The sequence below is a fragment of the Mytilus galloprovincialis genome, chromosome 4, assembly GCF_965363235.1.
Source record: "Mytilus galloprovincialis chromosome 4, xbMytGall1.hap1.1, whole genome shotgun sequence".
NCBI classification, from domain to species: Eukaryota; Metazoa; Mollusca; class Bivalvia; order Mytilida; family Mytilidae; genus Mytilus; species Mytilus galloprovincialis.
In genome coordinates this window covers 95790975-95815325 of record NC_134841.1, presented here as the reverse complement: position 1 = coordinate 95815325, position 24351 = coordinate 95790975, and the positions used below count along the sequence as shown (strand labels likewise).

General features: G+C 31.1%; 2 protein-coding genes across 4 annotated transcripts in view; one reads left to right on the top strand and one right to left on the bottom strand.

Annotated features, from left to right (window-relative positions):
• LOC143073494 (putative E3 ubiquitin-protein ligase HECTD2) overlaps positions 1–6789 on the bottom strand; it is a 43718-nt gene extending 36929 nt beyond the window's left edge. For all 3 annotated transcript variants that reach the window (XM_076249077.1, XM_076249078.1, XM_076249079.1), the window contains exons 1-2: positions 6473–6789; positions 2187–2521 (exon numbers count right to left, since the gene is read on the bottom strand). In XM_076249077.1, the coding sequence (XP_076105192.1) occupies positions 2187–2521; positions 6473–6679 (542 nt within the window). In that variant the 5' untranslated portion in view covers positions 6680–6789. The remainder of the gene's footprint in view (positions 1–2186; positions 2522–6472) is intronic.
• A 14-nt stretch (positions 6790–6803) lies between these two features.
• LOC143073495 (cytosol aminopeptidase-like) lies at positions 6804–24351 on the top strand. The gene is made up of 13 exons (XM_076249081.1): positions 6804–6942; positions 9034–9146; positions 10764–10924; positions 12226–12294; positions 13920–14031; positions 14495–14659; positions 15412–15567; positions 17260–17384; positions 18417–18505; positions 20430–20532; positions 21507–21586; positions 23442–23591; positions 24079–24351. Exons 1-13 carry the CDS (start codon positions 6841–6843, stop codon positions 24226–24228), a joined length of 1575 nt encoding a protein of 524 aa, XP_076105196.1. The 5' UTR covers positions 6804–6840; the 3' UTR covers positions 24229–24351.

Below are 24351 nucleotides of genomic sequence, written 5' to 3'. Positions count from 1 at the left end.
TGTTATCATTAGCTTTATTTAAAGTAAGTTCTACAGGATAAATTTCTTTAGTATACATACTGAAGTCGTCATTATTTAGAGCCAATATATCATCCAAATATCTAAAAGTATTGTTAAATTTTTGTATCAAATGTTGTTTTGATGGGTCTTTGCTAATTTTAGTCATAAATTGTAACTCATAACAATACAAAAACAGGTCCGCAATAAGTGGTGCACAGTTAGTCCCCATTGGAATTCCAATAACTTGACGATATACGGAATCTCCAAAGCGAACAAAAATGTTATCAAGTAAAAATTCAAGTGCATAAATAGTATCAAAGCATGTCCAATTGACATAGTTCTTTTGTTTATTGCTACTAAAAAATGATCTAAAAGAGTTTGAACATATGTACTCGCATTCCGACTTTTTAAATGCCCAGTTAATTAGGGATGTGAATTTTTTCTTAATAAGAATATGAGGCAAAGTGGTATATAGGGTAGAAAAATCAAAACTTTGAACAGATTCAAAATCACCAATATATGCATGCAATTTATCAAGTACTTCCAACGAGTTTTTGACACTCCAAAAGTAATTAATTCCACTATTTTCAAAGGCCTTATTTGAACAATTTATTATCAGGTTTTTTATTGTACCAAGTGTACTAGTAAGTAAAACAGACAATTTAGTAGTTGAACAATGGCTGGAAGATGAAATAAATCTATATTTGTAAGGTTTTTTGTGCAGCTTCGGAAGCCAGTACATAGTTGGGACTTTCATTGTGTTTGGTTCTGCTTGTAAAGAAGTAGCTAAAAGTTTATGTTTGTTACAGATGTCGTTTTCTGAAAATGAAGTCAGTTGGAATGTTGGTGAATTCGTGATTTCCTTTTGCAGAACCTCTATATAAAATTTACGTCAAACAATAATGATATTATTAGCAGCTTTATCAGCCGGGACAAAAACAAATTCCTTGGCTAGTTCTGTTAGTTTATTTTTGATACGCGAAATAGGGTTTTTATAGTTTTTGTTGAGGGTAAAATGTTCTTTAAAATGTTGTATTCGAATATCAACTATCTTCATTACTGAATTAATAAAAGAGTCCAAAGATTTTTTGTCAGCTTTTTCCCGTTTTACCCATTTCAAACAGTAGGCGCGGAGTGAGTCGTTGATGATATTACGACACTCATTCCAGTTAATAGTTGACGGGGGACGATATTTAGGTCCTTTACTGAGGAATGATTTTAACTCTCGGTCGCGAACGATGTTAAGGTCTCCTGTTATAACATGGGAAATTGGTCCATAGGTGTATTCTGAATTACTGCAATTACACGACATAGGTGTATTTTCAGTGATATTTACATCTTTACACAATTGGCTATAATTAAACACATATTTTCGGGTAGATTTCTTGTAAATATAACAAATGAGAGGGAGTTCAGTATTATCAAAATATCCAGGAATTTGGTCTTTAACAGAATGGTCGTTAAAAATACCGGCAATATTTACAAAATCAAAACCTTTATTGACATACTTTATTTTAATAAAATGTTTTTTATGATCTTCAGGTCGATCAATTTTTGGAAACAGTTTAGAATAACAATATGCCATTATAATTTGGACAATTTCATACTTAGGACTGTAATATGAAATTGTGTTGCAATCCTCTAAAATTTTATTTAATTTATTTATAGGTAAAGAACAAAGCTTGGTTAACAGATAATGTCTGCCGTTGTTTTTTGAAATGGAAATGTATATATGGGCACAGCTTATAAAGTGTACAACATTGTCCAATCTGGATAAATCTTCAGGCTCATTAGTTCAGAATACGATTGGCTTAGACAGATTTTCATGCTTCTAGGACTCATATTCATGAGAAGCCTTGCTAATTACATGATTGTAGCCTCTGTCCTTTGTTAGTCTTGTATGATTTTTAATTTTAGTTTCTTATGTATAATTCGGAGTTTAGTATGACGTCCATTATCACTGTACTAGTATACATATTTTTTAAGGGGCCAGCTGAAGGACGCCTCCGGGTGCAGGAGTTTCTCGCTACATTGAAGACCCATTGGTGGCCTTTTTTGCTGTTGTCTGCTCTATGGTCAGGTTGTTGTCGCTTTGACACATTCCCCATTTCCTTTCTCAATTTTATGTAATAATCCACTCTTTTTAAAAGCTAATAGTTAAAAGAAACACTTATATAATAACTTACAAGAACTGATCAATATTTTTTGTTCTCACTGGATAAATATGTCTGTTCTGTGGACTTAATGTTGCCTTATCTGATCTTAATGATCTTGGACTTAACGATTCTCTGCTTTTCGATGTCAAAGAAAGTTGAAAGTTTGGGGATCTTTTCTGGTTAATCATCTGTCCATTTGTTATGGGAGGTAACTCTGAACTGCTATCTTCAGACATAGATGAACTAGGTTGAGATCGAGCAGAGTTGTATGGTTTTTCCGTTTTATTTTTTCCTTTCTTATTAGATCCTAAATTTTGAAAGAAATTTGAAATTGTCTGAAGTCTTCCTCCCTGTTTGTTTCTTTCCTAAAATATAAATAGTTATATATACAACAACAAGAAAATTTGTGTGCATTAGACACAATTATTGCCTTGCTCTAGATCAAAACCCTAATTTGGCATATGTATTCAAAACTAAAGACAGAGCAACACAAACCCACTAAACTATAGGGTGGTCTCAGATGCTATGAAGGGTAAGCAGATCCTGCTATATGTCATGTGGCGCACATCCTGTTGCCCATGAAATAATATTCATATTTGCAAAAGGACAAATTATTACTGTTCATGCAATAGGTTTATTAAAAGTCATTTCTCTGAGAGTGCATAATGTCTCGTAATACAAAATTAATTTATTCAAATATATATTCAATGAACATAAACATGATCAAGAAAATAAATTAAAGGAAGTCTACCATTTAAGCTTGTTTATCAAAAATTCAAATATAGCTCACATTAATGGATGAAAGAAAAATCTTGTATGTACATATCATGATTACAAGAAAAAGCAATAAAGGGATTGGAAAATTATAAATATGAGCAAGAAAAATAAATGAGATTGAAATGGTTTACTGTCTAAGTGAACCAATTTATAAATGAAAGATATTTCGTAAGTATTTTTTCTTACACTGTGGTACATACCAACAAAAATGAATGTCCTATAAAAGTTATGATATTATTTCACTATATTACTTCTTCAATTATCACTGTGAATATTGATTTTAAATTTCTAATAAAACCAGGGAGAGGTTGACTCTTATAAAGGTGTAAATATTTCTATGGTAACTTAATCAAAGTGGTAATTCACAGCTGTATATAAAGTAATCATAAGGTTTCATCTGCCTATAGCTAACATTTACATGAAAATATAGATACTGATGAAACAATCACAAGCTAATACTTTTAAAAATATATAATTGTCTAAATGTCAACATGTATGCATCTAGATATGCTTTCATACTTTCTCATCATATATATGAGTTTTGATTGATTATTGGTTTTCACAGCACTGTCTGTGAGCTCTGTGATATATTGTGACAGCCAGTTTTTTTAGGATTAGCACCAGTGTCTAAAAAGAACAACAGACTTTCAACAAAAAAAAAACTGCCAATCCTTAGATTAAAAGAAATTCAGGACTCCCAAACACCTGCCCCATGTTTGAATCAAAATCACATTCTCAGTGTGGACAGTACTATCCACCCTAGTGAAGTGGCCTAAATAGTGGATATAAGCAAAACTAGACTACCTTTTAGACCACTTTTCCACCAAGGGCTCCTATCATCATATTCATAAATCATTAATAAGCTACTGAGGAAATGAATCAACTAAGTCAGATACATGTATCTATAGAAGTTCAGAACTGAGCAGGTTTTTAAATAAAGAAAATTAATACTAGACCTTCATTGACCTTATATTTAGTATGTTTATGTAAAACAGTAATGAATATTTGTATAGGTAAACAAGAATTAGTGTAAAACATGGTAAAAAAAAACTTACGTATATACAAGAAGGGATTCATGTACAAGTAGCTATTCATAATAATGCTTCAAGATGGTTACTTTCTAATTGATAAACATCCATTTAACAATGTTAACCTTGTTATTGAAGAATAATCATCATACAATGAAATATAGATTTCACAACTGCAACATACATGACATACATGTATATACATTTGTATATGTGTTAACAATAATATTTCTCCAACCCAGACAGTTACATGTAAATTTAATATTTAAAGTGTGAAGCTTGCTGATCAAAATCGAACTTTTGAGATTGGAGAAATATCGTAATACAAAAATCATAGTGGCAGAATCTGTTTAATGATTTTTATCCTTCCTTTTAAAGATTTGAAGAAAGTTGTGTACTTTTTCTGTGACGTCATCAGACATGAACGCCTTTTTTTATGACGTCACAATAGGAAAATTCAGACAAAACCAAGACAATTTAACGTCACAATTAAATTTCGCTTAATTGCAATCATTTGCTCATGAGAACAGATATTTCACTAGTGAGGAGATTTTTTTTTCTCATACTGATCAAGAAATATGAAAATAGCACAAAAATAAGAAAATGTTTATTCATAGTTTAAACCAACCAATTTGGGAAAATTTAGCTGAAGTGTTAGATATAATATCCACACACTAGATATCATTGACCTATATATAACTAACATGACTAATAGAATTTTTCAATAACTATCAACGCTGAATAATAACACCTGCAGTTTTATAGGTCAAATGAAGTTGTATCATAGAAAAATCAAAGAACAATTCATGTATGCACGATACAATGTACTATTATTTTTTTTTAATGATAATGGACTATTTGGTCAAAGAACAGATATCAGAATTCAAGCAATTTGGCTATTCATGTATGTGGATTACTCTAAAAAATGTTTCTTCAATCTCTATACATAATATATCATATCTCAAATAATACTTATTACATGTATTTAAATGGCATTACATGTGCAAATAAATGGGGATTGTGTCAATGGGACACAGATGATGCCCCTGCTTGCATATCATATAAAGTTTTATTATAATAAAGGGACATAACTGATGAACAGCAAAAGTGACATTACCCAAATTTGTATGTGATCTGAGTGGTGTATAAGTTTCATAACATTTGGTTGAGACAAAATCAAACTACATGTATAGTTATATAATGGGGAAAAAAAGTCAGCATTTTTTCTATTTGTAAAGGGGCAGAACACTAGAACAGTAAAAGTAACACCCCAAAATTCAAACTTGATCTGTATTTTGTGTTAATAAGCATTGTGTATAAGCATGATAAGTATCATAACATTTGGTTGAGGCAAACTAAAGTTAGAAAAAAAAACTGTGGAACATACATGTATACAGGACAGAAAAACAAGCAGGGTTCTCACTAAGGATTTTTGAAGGCGAGTCCAGGGACTTGTCATTTTTGGCCATGGTGAGTCCAACAGCAAGAAGATATTTATCGCAACATAATGTGATATTTTAGTCTCCATTGCCTAACAAAGCAATGAAATGACATTCAATTCAGATTACTTTTAAACTTTTGCTATAAAATGAGTATATTTTTGTTTAACTGTGTTCAGTTTATGCAAAATATTTCAATCTTGATGCATCTGTGGACATCTGAGTCCAGACAGATTTTGATGAGTCCAGGACTCATGGACTCGCCTTAGTGAGAACCCTGACAAGGGTAAAAATCCACAAATGTATGTCATATCAATTCATTTTTTTACAGAAGAACGAGTAGCATAAAATCAATGCTACAGGCACTCAACTGGAAGACACTACAGGAAAGAATAGCTCAATGTAAGGTCATCATGTTTTACAGAGTAGTACACAAATGGATTGCCGTACCAACTACAAATTTACAGCCAGTAATATCAACAGTAAGAGGACACAATGAACGATTCCTCATTCCTTTTGCCAGGACTCAAGTATATCGTCACTCTTTTTTCCCAGATACCATCAGAATCTGGAATGGACTGCCACAACACATATTTTAAAGCTGCACAACCCTTGAAATATTCAAAAGGGGTGTGCAAGTGGTCCAGCTTCAATAGATGTACAACCTTGTTTTTAGCGTTATTTTAAATGTTTAAAGAAGCACTGTTTTCACTGCAGATAATCCGCACTAACCCGCACATTTGTTATTCTCACATCAACATGTACATAAAACAGTACGATAATACTCCCATGGGAGGCCTGTACTACTACAAAGGAAGAAGAAGTTCAAGAAGAACAACAAGTTGACAACCCATGAAATCAAACATGTCAAAATAAAACTGAAGTTCAGGATGGATGACATTTTTCAAAAATACAAGTTAAGTTTCTTGTGAGATATTCAGGAATATAAGTAAAAAAAAACTGTGGGGTTACAAACATGTACATGTAGCTCTACAAACAATGCCTTTTTCATATTATAATAAAAAATCTAGTGTAATTTTCCACATCGACAACAAACATGACAAATCCTCACCTCATTTTCAGGAATATTTTTTCTTTCTTGTCTTTCTCTTGCTAGCCTTCTGGGCGGAGGAGGTCCTTCCCCAGAGTCCGCATAAAAGTTTCCACATTTTGGACAGATTGTTCTTGGAGGAGAGTTTACTTGCTGCTTCGCTTTATGATCACATATTGGACATTCTATTAATCTTATTTGTTCCTCATCATTTTGAGTGGTTGCCATCAAAACAAATTGTCATATAAATCGCAATATAATCCGTTCTTCATTATATTTTAAAGTTGAATGAAGAATACGTGCACCTGCATCTCCATTTTGATTTACATTAACGACTGACAATGATATTACGAATTATTCTTTACGAAACGAATCAAATAAAAACAAAAATGGCTGCGCCCATGAAGACAATCAGTTGTCATTTGAAACTTCGCAGAACAGCTTTAAACTTGATATCACGACATAGATATTTTAGTACAACAAACAGAAAGGTTTAAGAATTCAGTTTATTATCTATAGTTTGCTGACACTGATTAAATTGGGGCGGGTGGTATTCGAAATTGGGAAAGGACATGAACCCCCCCTTTTCTGTTCTTTGCTCACAAGACTAGTAATTTGAGGTGTGATTTTATTCTTTATAAATATTATCTTTTATATTTTTTTTTTATTTATTTTATATAATATGTTTTCGTTTTTATTCCTATGATATCCCTCCAAAAATGATTCTCTGATATCTCGGCACATAACAAACTCGGACCATAACAAACTCGGCCTATAACAAAGTCGGCATTACAAAATCGGACTAAAACAAATTATAAGCTAGGTTGAACTTTCAAGATCGAATTTAGGACAGGAAGTCACAAGACAAAAAGTCTCAGACAAAAAGTCAGGGACAAAAAGTCACAATTCAGTTTTGAAAATATTTTTAAAACAAGAAAGGGGGGTAGGAGGGGTCCTGATCCTGAAATCCAGAGGTCTCTAATTTAAATAAATTAAAATCCAGACATCCCGAAATTCAAAATAGAATTTGAGAATCCTGAAAGGGTCAATCCCGAGCTTAGAAACACCTGATCTCAGAGTCCCGATAAAGGTCCTATCCCCCTCAAGAAAGTTTTACCTAATTTTATATAAAAAAAAAATTTAGTAAATTTAACATGTGGTTTGTCAAAATCTATCGATTTTTGAACTGTCTAAAAGAAAGTGTACATATTATAGTCAATTAGTCATACACCGAAAAATTACTATTATAAACGTAAGCGTCATTCGGCAAGAATTTTTACCGTTATTACTCATGGGCCTACTTCGATTCGTCCAACTCGGGTTAACTCTGGTTGAAAGGTCAGTGCTAATGCATATGTGCGCAAACTCAAATCGAAGTAAAAACTCTTCCATCGAGTTGACTATTATAAGGGAGGTAAAAAAATTGTTTCTGCTGAGCATTAAAATTATAAAAAAATATTACATAGTGTTTTCCAAAGAAAAGTCCCTATCCTGTTTGCTTTTGAAAAATAGTTTGTTTAATAGTGAGTTAAAAAAAAATTGAAAAAAAATCGTTCAAAAAAAAAAAAAAATTAATTTCTATTTTATTTCTAACCACCATCGACAGCTGATATACACATTGAATATTGGCTGATTCCGAAATACAGGCAATACTAAATTCCCCTTGTCAGTTTTATTGCGTCGGCTGTATTTTGTCAAATACCAGTTTATTTATATCACTTTTATTTGTTGCAACTACTTGACGCCATCTTGAAACTCGACTAAACCTGCCCCGACCCAGGGTTTATGTTGAGTTAACTCGGGTAGGTTCAAAAGGTCAAACTCGGGGGGGGGGTTCGGTTGTCAGTCGAGTAAACTCGATAGACTCTACTAACCCGAGTTGGATGAATCGAAGTAGGCCATGAACTTTATGAAGGTACCCCCATTACGACCCTCTTGGAAGATCCCTAAATGAAATATTACTGATGAGAATGCAACAATAGTTGTATATGAATCAATCATTCTTAATAAAAAGAAGATCCTGTCTATTCTATAAGCTAGTTTAGTTTAATAAAAAATTGAATTGCAAATAAACTGACACATACATGACACTGATTGTTTTTTTTTTTTTTTTTAAAAGCTATTACAGTAAAAATTGATTTTTTTAAACCCCCTCCCCAAGTGTACGTTTTGTACTCTTTGGAAAAGGGTTGACAATTATGGATGACCCCTAAACATGCTAAATAGTATATCCAATTCATAAAAAATCTAAAATAAACAACAAACTATACATGGAATTGACTTCAATAGTTATTAAAAAAAAAAACGATTTTGAAAGACAATATCACTTTCTTATTTCATGTAACCAAAATAAATCATACGTTGAAAGGAAACAGGGAAAAAAATGCTATTTGTCTTCCTAAACTTTCCCTGTTATAGGTACAATGTGAGCTTGCTCATTGCATATTTTTATTTAGACACAAATCTGTCATTAACAAGAATTTTTTTCAACAAAAAAAAAAATAGTATATGCATTCTAAAGGCTGAACAAATCCCATGAGTTAAATTAAGATTATTTCTTTTTTAATTGATGTTAATTTCAGGAGAAAGGTCTGGTTTTGGGAGTCTATGAAGGAGAGGATGAAACTTTGTTAACAAATGCAGCAGAAAAATTTGATAAAAAAGTTGACAAAAAACTAACAAATGGCTTACAACTGTAAGTATATACGTTGTAAGTAAAAGGGAAGAGGTATGATTGTCAATTAGAAAACTATCCATAAACCAAAGGACAAAGTTGTGAACATTGATGTGATGAGTTAAAAAAAACCTAATATAAATGATCCAAAAAATATGATATTTTTATACAAAACACTCAATGAAGAATGATAAAGTTTTGGATTGGTTATCGTTTAGGTATACATGTATAAGTTATTTTACAATGGCTATATTTAAATGACTTAACAGCACCCTATACATGCAACATTGAAACTCCATTTAATGAATGGCTATTATTTATTTTGAATTTATTGATCCATAAAATTAATTTTTGACTCTTCACATTGAATAATCCGCGAAGCGGTTTATGTAAAATATGAAGAGTCAAAAATTAATTTTATGGGTCAATAAATTCAAAATAAATTATTGCCATTCATTATAAATAAATTTCTATTAAAACTAAGGCTAAAAGAACTTTTTATAGAATTTACATTAACAATAACAACGTACACACATGTTGGCGTATGAATACACGACGTCAGAGTGGGCGTGTCGCCATAAAAATTGACAACATTGAAAATAAAACTAATACTTTTAACCAATCAGAAGACAGTAAATACACCAAATTTATTTATTTTTAAATATAAATATACGTAATATCTATACCATGTATACCAAAAGATCTCTTACTACAAGATGTCTAACAAAGTAGATGTGAAAATGTCTTCTTGTCTGACAGAATGTTAGATTTTAAAGATCTGTGACTCCAAAGTGACAATACGAATGACCATAACGAAGTTCTGAAGAATTTTTTTAACCAAATGGGCAATATTTGGAGAAGTTTGAACAAAGGAGTAGGTCCGGTAAGGACTCATTTTGGCCTCAAATTTCAGTTTAATCTGACGAAAGATTTTGACCACTTTTTAAACACTTAAGTGTCTATTTCACTTGATTCAATTAGTTTATGTGAAAGATTTTAACTGATTTAGTCATTAAAAACGATCCGATTCAAGCTCAAATATGAAAAATCTACCAAATATGCTGAAAAATGTCACTTTACAGATGGTTTTTGTCAAAAATGAAAGTGGCCACATCCGTGTTCATCCACAACCTTTATATATGTTATGTATTATCATAAAATACAACTTACATTTCAATATTAAGGATGAACACGAATGCGGCCACTTTCGTTTTACACGGAAACCGACTAAAATTTAACTAAAATGCTAGAATTTTGAAGATTTCAGTAATTTAGCATGACTTAATGGCGCTACAACCCGATATATGTGCATTGTATTGTCAAAAACAGCCCATATTTATGTAGCAGAAGCATTCAACTGTCCAAAAAATAACTAAAAGTTTACATTTTAACAATTTTGTAAAACTGTTATAATTTGGGGCCAAAAAGGGGTCTTACTGGACCTACTCCTTTAATATTTTTGAAATCTTTGGAACAAAAATGGTAAATTTTATGATGGTTTGCATGATAAACTTGTATTGACCAAAAAATCCATATAAGGACTAATTAACAAGGTTAGAATTAAGTGCTTATACAAATAACTATAGTTAAATTTTAAAATGTTATGTTTTTTTTGTGTATTTATTTTACAAAATGAAGAGTGAAGAAGAAGTTGAAGAAAGGTAAAAGTCGTACATTTTATGGACTTGATGGAGAATTTTCGACAGTAACAGCTGTATGTATAGGTAAAAAAGGAATTGGATACAATGAACTGGAAGGATTGGATGAAGGCAGAGATCAAATTAGAAGTGCTGTGGCTAGTATGTTATCTCACATAATTTCTTTTTTGTATATCATGTGTAAAATATGAAATTTTAGACTAACCAGCTGCCTGGGTTGATGTAGCTGCAGAACCATAGCTCTGAGGTCCTTATGGTATTTTTTGACTTTTTGCAGACCATATGTAAAGAGTTAAAAAAAATAGCATAAGAACCCAAGAGCTGCGGTTCCGCAGCTAAGGTTTATCTTTCTGTGGGAGACAACTTTAAAAAAAAATTCTACAAGTCAAACCATCTTTTTGTTTAAATCTTATTATTTACATAATATATATAACATGATGTTTCAGGATTTGAAAAGAATGCACAAATTAAATGCTTATAAGATGGTACCAAACACTTTGACTAAAATCAATTTGTTTAATTTTCAAAAAATTTTACAAAATATTTATATATTGACCCTTTGATAAAAATATAAAAATTTCAAAAAACCTGAATGACACACTTCATCAGAAAAGATTTATTGGATATATAGCAGTTTGACAAACACTAATTTTGATTATTGAGTTGTTAATATTGGTTAACAATAGAACGTTAATAACATGTTCAGCTGATTTTAACAAAGTTATCTCCCTGTTGTGTGATGTACCACCTTAACAGTGCTTATTAAGTTTAGGTTCATTGTTTAAATGATTAAGGAAACATATTTCTTTTATGCATCACAATGTTTGTGACATCACAATGTTTGTGACATTGTGAAATATGTTAATTGATTGATTGATTGTTGGTGTTTAGCATCACAAAACAAAAAGAGTAGGATGGAAAACATTATGGTCGAGTACTGGTAGGTGAAAAGGTGAAATCCTTGTACTCTGACAAGTTAATACATAAACAAAATTTATTTGTGAAAGCTATCACCCACACAAAATAAAATGCAATCATACTACAAATAACACATAGAGAAACCCACAAATCGCTTATTTTGGACTGCTTGATAGGTAGAAATTAAGGTTGCTGCATGGATTTTTGAAGTGCCCTTTCAAAGGTTTATGAATATTAGATGATTTAATCAAAAAGAGTTATTGCCTTTTCAACTTAATAATCTATCAAAAAGAACAGCTCCTTACCAAGAACTACTATACTTGTGTTCATATTTAGTTTCAATTTTTTGCATTTTGCAGAATTTATATAAATCTAGAGAAAGGAAGAGACAATATAATTAATACTAGTACCTTTCTTCTCATAAAAAACAAAGTATTTGTTTTTTCTGTTGCTTAATGAAAATCTGCTTGGTCTTTTCTGTTATCCTCATGTTATTAAAACTTATATACAAATATTATAAACAGGTGCAGTTAGACAGTTACGAGATATTGGAGAGACAGAAGTAGAGGTGGACCCTTGTGGAGATGCTGAAGGTAACAAGTTAAACACGTGTACCAAGAACGTTATAATAGATATAAGAAGATGTGGTATGAGTGCCAATGAGACAACTCTCTCATCTAAGTCATAATTTGTTAAAGTATACCATTATAGATCAAAGTACGATCTTCAACACAGTATGAAATTTAAAAATAAGGATGATGATAAAACAATGATGTTTAGAAGACTGATTTTGATGAAGTTATTATCACCCATTACACAACTTCAATCTTTTAAAAGAAATTTCAAAAGTTTTATAATAAGACATGTTTTTTTTTAACATTATAAGAATACATATCCCCATGAATTCCATATCTCTGAAAAACTTATTTTTTTTTTTATCAAATTAAATGGTTCAGCATACATGTTAGAATATGGAGTTTAGAAATTGCATATCTCCAATTATGAAAGAAAATGTTATAGAACACCCATTTGTTTAAGATAAGATATAATTAGGTCTTTCCACTTTTCTGTGGAAAGACCTATTGTTTTTCTTCTGATTATTTTTTTTTTCTTCCGCCTAATTTTGTTCTTGCGATAAATATTTGTTTCACAATATGTCGCTTAGATATTTGGTATATGATATCGAACAGTTTATGCGCTTTTGAAATTTACCCTGCGTAACCGAATACTTTTCTTTGTAGGAGTTATCTCCCCAAACACTGTTTTCCTTGTGATCACGACTCCCTCGCAACCGTAAGAGATTATGACAAATTTATTTTATAAAATTGCTCGTTATATCCTTCGCATGATTTGTCCAATTTCGACCGAAGCAATATGAACGCTCCATATGAGAGTTATTTCCCCTTTTGTATTTGAAAATTTTGAAATGTATTTTAACTGGAACACCATAAGTGATAGAGACCTAGGATCTTTTGATTTGAGATCCTTGGTCCAAAAAATGAAAATTAGGTCAAGGTCAAAGGTCAGGGTCATATTCTAATTTTTGAATTAGGCTTATTTCAAATCATTTCCAGAAACCGTATAAGATATCGACAAATTATTTTGACTAAATTGCTAGTTGCGACATGTCGTAACTTAATAATTTTAGTTGAAAGGGTGCGTAGACAATGAATGGGAGTTTTTGCCCCTATCATATCTAAAATTATGTGTAAAGTGATATAACTTATTAACCATGCGTATTAGAGACCTAGGGTCTTTTGATTTGATATCCTCAGTTTGTGACCTTCAAATTGAGGTCAAGGTCATAGGTTAATTTGACGTTCTAGATTTTGACCTTTGCTTTAAACTCATATCTATACATCATAAAGCCATATGAACTGACATTTTAGACTGATTTTAATATTTTAATATCAAAATAGATATTAACTGGTGGAAAGACCTTCAATTGTTCTCTGAACAATTGGTTTTTAATTATGTGATTATTTCTGTTTTGGCCCTGTCATTGGTTCATGTCTTGTTGTACTGGTTTCAGGTAAAACTTTAGGCCAATGCAGCAGGCCGAAGAATGAAAATAACGCTTTGTGAATTTGTTGCATTAACCCAATCACATTTCTAGATAAGCCTTCACCAGGAATGCAAGAACAACCCATTTATTCAAAGTGTATTTATTTTTTAAAGCTGTTACCATTAAATTTGACATGCTTATTTTTCTCGACAGCTTCTGCAGAGGGAAGTGTTTTATCTTTACATTCTTATGATGAACTAAAATCAGAGGACAAAAGGAAGCCTCAAGTCAAGGTCAAATGTTACACACAATTTTCTCAGGACAGGTGAGTAAAGGGAACAGACTAGAATATTTCCCTAATATACAGATTTTAAATGTTTGTATAAATACAGTTATATTTTACATGAAGCTTAATATGAAGATGGCAGTATCAATATTTTTCTTGTATTGACCGTATGAAAATGAAATATAAATTTATACTCTCAGCATTGTGAAAGATGCAACAAAAGTAAAGACTTTTCATCGACTACTTAATGGAACACAATTTTTATTGTTTAAAACATATACATTAACATTTATCAAGGACATTTGTCCAACTTTGAAAGTTTATTGAAAATCTCAATTATGTGTTGAAGGCCATATAATTCCACAGGTTGTCTGTTAATCTTTGTAAAATTGTGTTCTTTGTTGGTTTTCAGATTGATAATTAACTTTAATGTTTGTATATATTTATTAATAGGTACAAGTCATTTAAAGATATTTGTATATTTAAACATTTATATTGATAGAGATAAGACAAGTGATCTGTGGACCAGAGGAGTATATTTGGCTGAGGGACAGTTGTTTGCCAGTAAATTAATGGAGATGCCAGCTAATAAATTAACACCTACAATATTTTCACAGATTGTTAGTGAACGATTGTCAAATACAAAGAAAGTATCTGTTACAGTGAGGTACAGTGTATTATAACATAGTTCTAGGCACACTACTTTTATCTAATCTCTATTATATCTCAAATTTGCAGATCTAACATTATTGGGCTAAATTTGAGAAGAATTGTATACATGTAAATTATGGTGCTAGCCCTGTATAATAACCACAGTTTAACTGATGAATGACATCTGTCAAAAAGTTGTCACATATTTAGACTTGTATAATAAAATTAAAATTTGATATAAGAAAATGGTAAATAAAATTATCATCCTTTACCAAAGACAAAAACCAGCTGATCTGCAAGGTCTGCATTCTACTCCCACTTAACATGATGTACTGTGTGTGTTTCAACCCTGAATTAGGCTGACGAGGAAACAACTGACTCCAGCATTGTTATAGAGAACACACAACTGAAAGATACTAATATTAATGATTGCAAATGCAAATACCTTTCACTTCTAATAATATCTAGATAATATTCATCATAAACAACAAATTATCATGATGATAGGACAGATGTTGAGCCATAATTTTGAAAAAGGGGAGGGTTAGACAATATTAGGACTTGTAAAAAGTGTATGTATTAATTATATACAAAGTATGGTCTTTTAATCTGTTTGATTATGAGAATGAGAAGATTTGCACCTGAATATTATCTCCTTCATTGGACAAAACCACATCTCACAATTTTTACGAAGAGGTACATCTTCATATATCTTAAATTGCAGACATACTCCTGTCTAAAGTCTATTCTATCTTTCAATGTTTATAGAGACACTGAGTGGATAAAGTCTCAGAAGATGGAATCTTTCCTGTGTGTAGCTAAAGGATCTGATGAACCACCAGTATTCTTAGAGATGGAATACAAGGGAACTAACTCTTCCAATAGTCCTATAGCTTTAGTAGGAAAGGGAGTAACATTTGATAGGTATGTTAGCACAGATCTTATATAACTTGATCTCATGGACAAAATTGTTTGTCATGATAGATTTATATTACAGGTATGCAAAATACATTAACTAGAAAGTAACCAGTTTTTGTAATCACTTTTTATACGACCGCAAAATTTTTTATTTTTAAAAATATTTTTTGGTTGTATATTGGTATCACGTCGTCAGTGTCGTCTAAAGACAGATTGTTTCCAAATAATAACTTTAGAATAAGTAAATAGAAATCAATAAAATTTTAACACAATGTTTATAACCACAAAAGGAAGGGTGGGATTGATTTTGGGGGTTATGGTCCCAAAGGTGTAGGAATTAGGGACAAAAAAAGCATTTTTGTAGTTTCCTTTCATTGACTTGTGTTTTAAAAGTGTACAAATCTCTCTAAACTGTACCACAAATTTCCATACTACAAAAGGATTAAAAGGGGGTTATGGCTCAAATCATTTAGCAATTAGGGGCAAAATAGGAAAAAAAAAAAACAAGGGTTTTTCTGGTTAAATAAAAATTTAGACAATTTAACAGCAGTGTAAGGGAGGGAATTCAATTCCATTTAAAGAATACTGTTATATATATGTTTGATTACCTCCCTTACACGGCTTGAAAATTACGTATTAAGAAATGATGATTGTCTTGAGATGATTTAGAAGTTACTATTAATTAATATTAATTTTAACCATGTATGACATTTTATATTTTAATATTTTATGATGTATTTAAATGAGAAGTTATTGTTGCACACTCCTTTTGAAATTTGAATTGAGATTATTTTTAGAATGAGGGAAAGGGGGAGGTGATAAAAAATTGGGGGATTGGGGTACAATTTTTCTAATTTCAGATTTCAGAAATTTAAAAGAAAAATTCTTCAAATAGTTGTTTTTGAGGGCATTAATATTTAACAGCATAGTGTATTGCTCAAAAGCAAAAAAAAATAAATTAGTTCATTAGACCACATTCATTCTGTGTTAGAAACCTATGCTGTGTCAACTATTTAAGCACAATCCAAATTCAGAGCTGTATCAAGCTTGATTGTGGTGTCCATACTTGCCTCAACTGTTCAGGATTTGACCTCTGCGGTCGTATAAAGCTGTGCCCTGCGGAGCATCTGGTTCTTAGGTTGATATTATGTTTGGAAATTTTAACTTTTTAGAACTCATTGCTATATTGAGAATAAGACTTTATAGTAAATTAAAGATATTTTAAAATGTAAAAAAGCATTTATAAAAACACTGAGCTGCAAAGAAAATTTAAAAAGTGGATAGTCTATAAACCTGATAGATTAAAACAAGTAAATCTCACATCTGTATTTTTTTGTTGCACAGTTTTAGAGTAATTCAAAACTTGTTGCAAATTCTGATCAAAATGGTGCTAAGGTAATCTTGAAATTGCAGTGAAGTGAGAGTTTTTGCTCTTTGTTGGAGGCTTTATTGTGACTGAGATAAAGAAGATCAATAAAAGCATTATATTCCTTTGCTTTTAATTTCTTTCAGGTAAATTTATTGATTTTGTGTCATGTTCAAAAGCTTTATTTATAGATATATTAAAGCTCTATTGAGCTTTTCAGCTTTAATATTATCTTATTACAAAAAAAAAAAACATTTAAAACAAGCATACAATACACAGGAAATCTGAAAACCTTTTGAAAAATTTATTTTAAAGTTATTCTGTCATTTTAGTGGAGGAATATCAATCAAACCTTCAGCTAGCATGGATATGATGAGGGCTGATATGGGTGGGGCAGCTTGTATAGCAGGATCTCTATTGGCTGTTGCTAGACTTAATTTACCTATTTATATCAAAGGTAAGTGTCTGTATTTATATGATATGATCAGGGCTGATATGGGTGGGGCAGCTTGTGTAGCAGGATCTCTATCGGCTGTTGCTAGACTTAATTTACCTATATATATCAAAGGTAAGTGTCTGTATTTATATGATGTAAACAATGGCAGATCGGAGGGGATTTACATAAAAAGATTTAAAATGGATATAAATGTCAATAAGGGGCTTAAAAGTACCAGTATTAAAGAGAAGTAAAAGTGAGAATGGAAATGAAGAATATGTCAAAGAGACAACAACCCGACCATAGAACAGACAACAGTGTTTTTATTTTGTTTTTTTCATCTTGAAAGATAGTTTATAGAGATCTTCAACCATGAAATTTTTTTATTTTAATTTTATGGTTTTGTTTGATTGATTGGAATATACCCAACATCTACCGTACATGTAGTTGTGTAAGATGTTTATGTAAGATTATGTCCCCTGGCTAAGACTAAAGAGGTTGTATTTGATATTCATTGATGAAAGGAGGGGGTCCTGATCCCGAAATCCAGAGGTCCCGAAATTAAAAAAAAAAAAATCTCAACATCCTGAAATTTAAAAAAAAGAAATCCTGGATCCCAAAAGAATCAACCCCGAAATCTCGAGCTTAAATACACCTGATCCCGAGGTACCAAAACAGTTCCTGCCACCCTCATAAATGCTGCCAAATTTTTGAAATTACGCTAGAGTTATCAGTTAAATGCAATCAAAATATTATGTAGTCAAACTACAAATACTATTAAACACTGCTTGACAAACTTCAAAGATCTTTCTAAGCAAAGTTCATGAATGACATACTTTCAGGTTTTCTGCATTCACACAGCTTAAAAATGTCTAATCCAGTCAAAAAGGGAAATGATTTAAAGCATAAATACATTAACTCTTAAAATATGAATGAAAGAAGAACCTTGTTGTGTTTAAAAAAGAAGATATTAATAAAAGACAAAATCAGATTTCAGTTAAAAGAGTTTTGGTGATCAATTTTAATCATTTTCATCATTTTGTTTTATTTTAGCATTTATTCCATTATGTGAAAACATGCCAAGTGGCAATGCAGTAAAACCCGGTGATGTTGTTACTGCAAGGAATGGTAAAACCATCCAGGTAAAAACATGTAGTAGTTATGCAACAAAATAAGATAGAAACATATGTGATTAAGGTAGTGAAATCAGCTTATAATTCTGCTTTGAGTGTAGATTTAGAGAAATAATAAGAGATGTAGTCCAGAACAATACACGTCTCACTCACACTATCACATTTCAATGTTCAGTGAACTACAAAATCAAGGGCATGACCCTTATTTGCCATATATTTAGAAAATATAGCATTTTGAATTACCTCCCTTACACTGCTTTTAAATTATTTATTAAGAAATGTTGTATTGTCTTGAGGTGATCTTATATTTTTGTCAATTTGTTTTTAGAACAAGGCTTCCAAAACGGTCATATATTCCGGACATTTGTATAACGTCCAGTAAAAGTCCCGCTGGGCAAAGCATGAAACGATCATCTACTTTTTAATATTGAAGGCTTTTTTCAGAGACGGTCATTTTAACATAATTTGCGATCTTTTTGAACCAACCATTAGCTACACATATCCGGTCATAAAAGTGACATGATGATTAATTACTATGAAAACAACCCCTACTTTAATACTTTCTAATTTTAATCAAGGCTAATTAGTTGTAAGACAACTGAAATCTACCTTTACAGGTGACGGGTAAACTATTTTCAGTACCGGACATCGTATAAAATGGTCAGTCTATTCAAAGTTATTTTCTTACATTTCAGCAGTTTGTATCTAATTGATGTAGTGAAAGAGATCAAAATTATCAGAAATACGTTTATAAACATAATTTGATGTAAAATTTATAAAGGTTTTATTTGAAAAATCGTCAGAACTACATTGTATGAACTAGAACACGTAAAATTTAGAAGTTACTATTTAAAAAAAAATTGAATTGAGATATGGACCATATCTTGAAGCTGAGACTACTATAACACTTGTGTTATAGTAGTAAGTGTTATAGTAGTCTCAGCTTCAGGAAAAGATTTTTTTTTAAAGGAGGGGAGGTTTAAACAAAATTCAGGGGTGGGGACAACAATATGTTCGCAAGATTTCAGAAAATAAAAAGAAAATTTCTACAAATATTAAAAAAAAGGGGGGGGTAAAATATTTTTTATTTGCAGAGAAGGGAGAGGGGGGTCAATTCACAACAGCATAGTGTTTTGAACAAGAGCAAAACAATGAATATAAATTCAAATCACATATTCAATTCAAGTTCTTTGACTACAGTTATTCTGAGTCAGAAACATAATTATGTGTCAAATATTTAATTAAAATCCAAATATGACCTGTATCGAGTCCAGAATATTGTGTCCATTTTTGCCCCAACTGTTCATGGTTGGACCTCTGTGGTCATATACAGCTCGATTGGGGAAGCAATTTATTATAAAAGGGGTGCTATATATGTTCTTTCTCTTGTTTCATGACATTTTGACGACAGGAAAGCTGATTATTTTTTAGCAGTATTTATATGAATTATTCAAAATAATAGTTGTCTCCCTTTTGTCTGACAACAGTTTTTCCTTTAAACATTTAGAATCCAATAGAAGTTATATTCCCCCCACCAAAAAATGTTTGTTATATAATAATATATATAGCTGACTTGAATATTTAGGTTGTAGAAACCTGTGCTCTATTTCCCCAAGTCTATATTTGGTTAAAACAATCTCTCAAAACCCAGACCATGTTGTCTAATTTTACTTAAATCTGTACTTTAAGGTTGTAAATGTTAATACTTTTATAAGAAAAGCTTGAAAAAAACCCTTTTTCACTTGCATTCTTTTTTTTTAAGACAAAAATCTTGTTTGAATCATCTAATGTCATGTTTCACAGACTCTGCTGTTTATTCTTAGTATAATCAAAATGTTATTCTTCATCAACAGGTAGATAATACTGATGCTCATGTTTCACAGACTCTGCTGTTTATTCTTAGTATAATCCAAATGTTATCCTTCATCTACAGGTAGATAATACTGATGCGGAGGGAAGATTGATTTTAGCTGATGCTTTATGTTATGCTGATACATTTAATCCTACAGCAGTTTTAGATATGGCTACACTAACAGGTATTATAAAAATGGAACATGATAATAATTGTTACTTAAACTGTTGAAAAGAGCCTACTTAAAAAGCCATCAGCATCCTTGACCTCCCAGCCTGCTTCGAATTTCCCAGTAAGAATGAATCTAGGATATCTAAGAAGGTTTTAATCATCAGTACTTGTTTAGCCTTAGTTTTGCTTCTGACATTCTGTATGATATGAACATAAATATACTATAAATAATTTGTATTTGCTATATACATGTACTAACAATTCCAAGTTAACTATCCATGGTGGCCACAAGCACATAACAAATATCTACAGTCAGTAAAAAAATAATTAAAGAAAAAAAGCACCAAGATATTACTTAAGATAACTCCTGCTAGTACAGATAGAAGTGCATCAACTTATATATATAGGTTTGCAAGTTTTTTTTTTTTTATATTATTTCTATTTTTTACATTGTGTGATTGAGCTGTTTTATATGTATATAACAGTGTCTCATAAGTCTTTTAAGGCTGGGTGTTGATCTTTTTTTTATGTGATTGTACTTGTGTAAATATTTTACTATTGTGTAAGATCAATACGTGACACTTTAATAAAATAAATTTATCTTATCTTATCTATAGCAGTTTGTCTTTTTTAAAATAATCAATCCTGCAATTATTTGGATCAATGATATAGAAATGAAGGCAACTAGAATAAAATACAAAATAAACATTTAAAATACTTTCGATAACTATTTCAAAAGATACCAGATGAAAAATATCTATTTATAAAGAGCATTTACAAAACCCAATTACATAATTTACAATATGAACAACATTTTCTTAAATACAAATAAATGGTTCTGTAGGGTGCTTATTATTTTCAACTCTCAAACTGAAAACAAAATCTTTTTTTAAAAGGATGTATAGACGATGCTCTTGGAAGATTATGCATTTTGTTCCTGTTTGAATTCTTAGTGTCAAAGTATCAAGTAAAACATTTATTTTCCAGGTGCTATTGATGTAGCTCTAGGATCAGCAGTTACAGGTGTATTTTCTAATTCTAACATTATGTGGGAACTTCTTCAGAAGGTTTGTCTGTGTTCAATATTATTTATTTTGGAAAGATTGGTAATTTTTTTCCAATTCTAGCGTCCCATACAGGAAGTAGCCAGATAAGCTCCCTAATCTATAGACACTGAAATATAGTTCCCAGTAATTCTCATGTGTCTGTACACTGAGCCTTAATAAGAATGTTCCACACTCTTAAAAAGGCAATTATGTTGAGCAAATTACTTATAGAATTCAGTCTTACATAATAAGCAGACACTTTCCAACATGGCTCAATGTACAGTTCTTTACCTCACTTTAAACATGTTAAATTAACAAATGTTTAATGTCAGATATTTGATATGTATGTTTCAGTACAAATTTGAATTCAGTAAGATCCAGAATCCTCCTTGTACAAATTAGAACTAGTACTAAATTTCTAGCTTGAGTAAGGGTGATATAAAAAAAACAATTCAAGATGATTATTAATTTATTGTCACAAAATCATTTTAGATTTTAACACTCTATGTTATGAAACTTTAACTTCAAGGCACATTCAATTAAAAATTTGGTCTTACATTTACCTTATAGGTTGCACTTTGTAAATACAGCTGTTTCTCAAACCACGCCTCTTTTGGGGAGATTTAGAGTATTCATAGAAAATTAATTTTGTTTACATACTAGTTCCCAGTTATGATCTCTGTGTTCCATCTCATAGATACATAACTTGGGAATTTAACCAGTTAATACATATGCAATTTGTAATAACCTTTTATCGAGGATGGGGAAGTTAAGAAAATTAGTGTTAGTTTAAACTGTGAGAAGTTCAGGGCATATAAATGTTGAAAATATGCCACACAGCCCTATATTTTGACCTTTGAAAAAAATTGTAGTGCATATGAACTTTCAATTCTAGGATAAGATTTTATTCAAAACTTCATATTAAAGTGGTTCAGTTTTAGCCGTAAAAGGAGTTCCTATCGGAAATTGCATTGTCAATATTTACAGAAATGCAACCTATAAAAGTTTTTCTGCATGCTAGGGTATCAGTGATCACTATATTGTCTTATTCTTGTTTTTATATTTTACCAAATAAATTAAGTGTCATTCCAAGCTTTGCCTGAAAAGAAATCTTTAATGATAAGGTAAAAGGCAAAATGGCCTAAAAATAAAGTGTTTAAAATTCAATTTTGTGACTTTTTAAAAATAATTCAAAATGACATCTCATAAATATGATAAAATTGAAAAATTGATGCCTTATCTCATTGATAATCATACCACATCTCCTTATTTTTATATAATGAGCATACTGAGGATAAATAGGGATATAGAAGCCTAAAGTTTTGTTATGACCAACCTACAAAGTAGAAGGGCATTATGTATTCTGGTCTGTTGGTCCATTCGTCCGTCCGTTCGTCCCACTTCAGGTTAAAGTTTTTGGTCAAGGTAGTTTTTGATGAAGTTGAAGTCCAATCAACTTGAAACTTAGTACACATGTGCCCTATGATATGATCTTTCTACTTTTAATGCCAAATTAGAGTTTTTACCCTAATTTCACGGTTCACTGAACATAGAAAATGATAGTACAAATTTCAGGTTAAAGTTTTTGGTCAAGGTAGATTTTGATGAAGTTGAAGTCCAAACATCTTGAAACTTAGTATACATGTTCCCTATGATATGATCTTTCTTATTTAAATGCCAAATTAAAGTTTTGACCACAATTTCACGGTCCACTAAACATAGAAAATGATAGTGCGAGTGGGGCATCCATGTACTATGGACACATTCTTGTTTTCTTTATGCCATGAAGTGTTTGAACTCATGTCCTTGATTGTAAATGCCAAACCCTGTATCAGAATTGTACATGAAAAGTTAAGATTTTTTTTTATTTCATCAGGCTGGTAGTAGAACAGGAGACCGTGTATGGAGAATGCCTTTATTACAGCATTATAGTAAACAAGTAACAGAATCACAACTGGCAGACGTCAATAATATTGGTAAATATGCACGTTCTGGTGGAGCTTGTACTGCTGCAGCATTTCTCAAGGTCAGTTATCTATCATGAATGATGATGGATTTAATTAAAAGTAGAAATTTTAATGAATTAGAAATAGGAAATTGTCAGTATAAATATCTAAGGGAACAGGTATGGAATATGTATACATAAATTTATGTTTCTACCTCCCCCGTTTTTAGGCATCTGTCCAGCTTTCTCCTTTCTTCCTTTCATCCATACCACTCTTGTTCTTTTTTTTATTCCTATATCTGCTCCAAAACCACTTGACAAAATTTTGTGAAACTTTCACAGAATTTAACTCACACATGATATACTTTGGATCTAAATCAGAAATAATAAAACAGATTTACACATTATTAGAAGTTGGCTATGTAAGGGTCAGTATAAATTTTTTAATCCATCCTTTTAAAGTGATGAGGTCATATTTATTACAATGGCTGGAAAAAAAACAATAGAAAGTATATAGGCTACACATTTACTAGTCAAATCATTTTATTTACTTCATTTCTTTTCAAAGGAATTTGTAACAGCAAAGCAGTGGATGCATTTAGATATAGCAGGTGTAATGATGAACCAAGATGAAGTTCCATACTTATCCAAGGGAATGTCAGGTCGTCCAACAAGAACAGTAGTTGAATTCTTAAAGTTACTTAGTGAACAGTCTTGATGATATAAGTACTGTAGACATTAAAGTGTGTACTATTGAACAGTTTTGATGATATTAGTACTGTAGACATTAGAGTGTGTTAATATGATGGTGAAATTATTAATACAGTTTTTTGAGAAATAA

Coding starts and splice junctions, on each gene's coding strand:
- LOC143073495 (XM_076249081.1), top strand. CDS start 6,841: ATGGCTGCGCCCATGAAGACAATCAGTTGTCATTTGAAACTTCGCAGA. Junction 12,295..13,919: donor CCCTTGTGGAGATGCTGAAG/GTAACAAGTTAA, acceptor TTTTCTCGACAG/CTTCTGCAGAGGGAAGTGTT. Junction 21,587..23,441: donor TGTGGGAACTTCTTCAGAAG/GTTTGTCTGTGT, acceptor TTATTTCATCAG/GCTGGTAGTAGAACAGGAGA.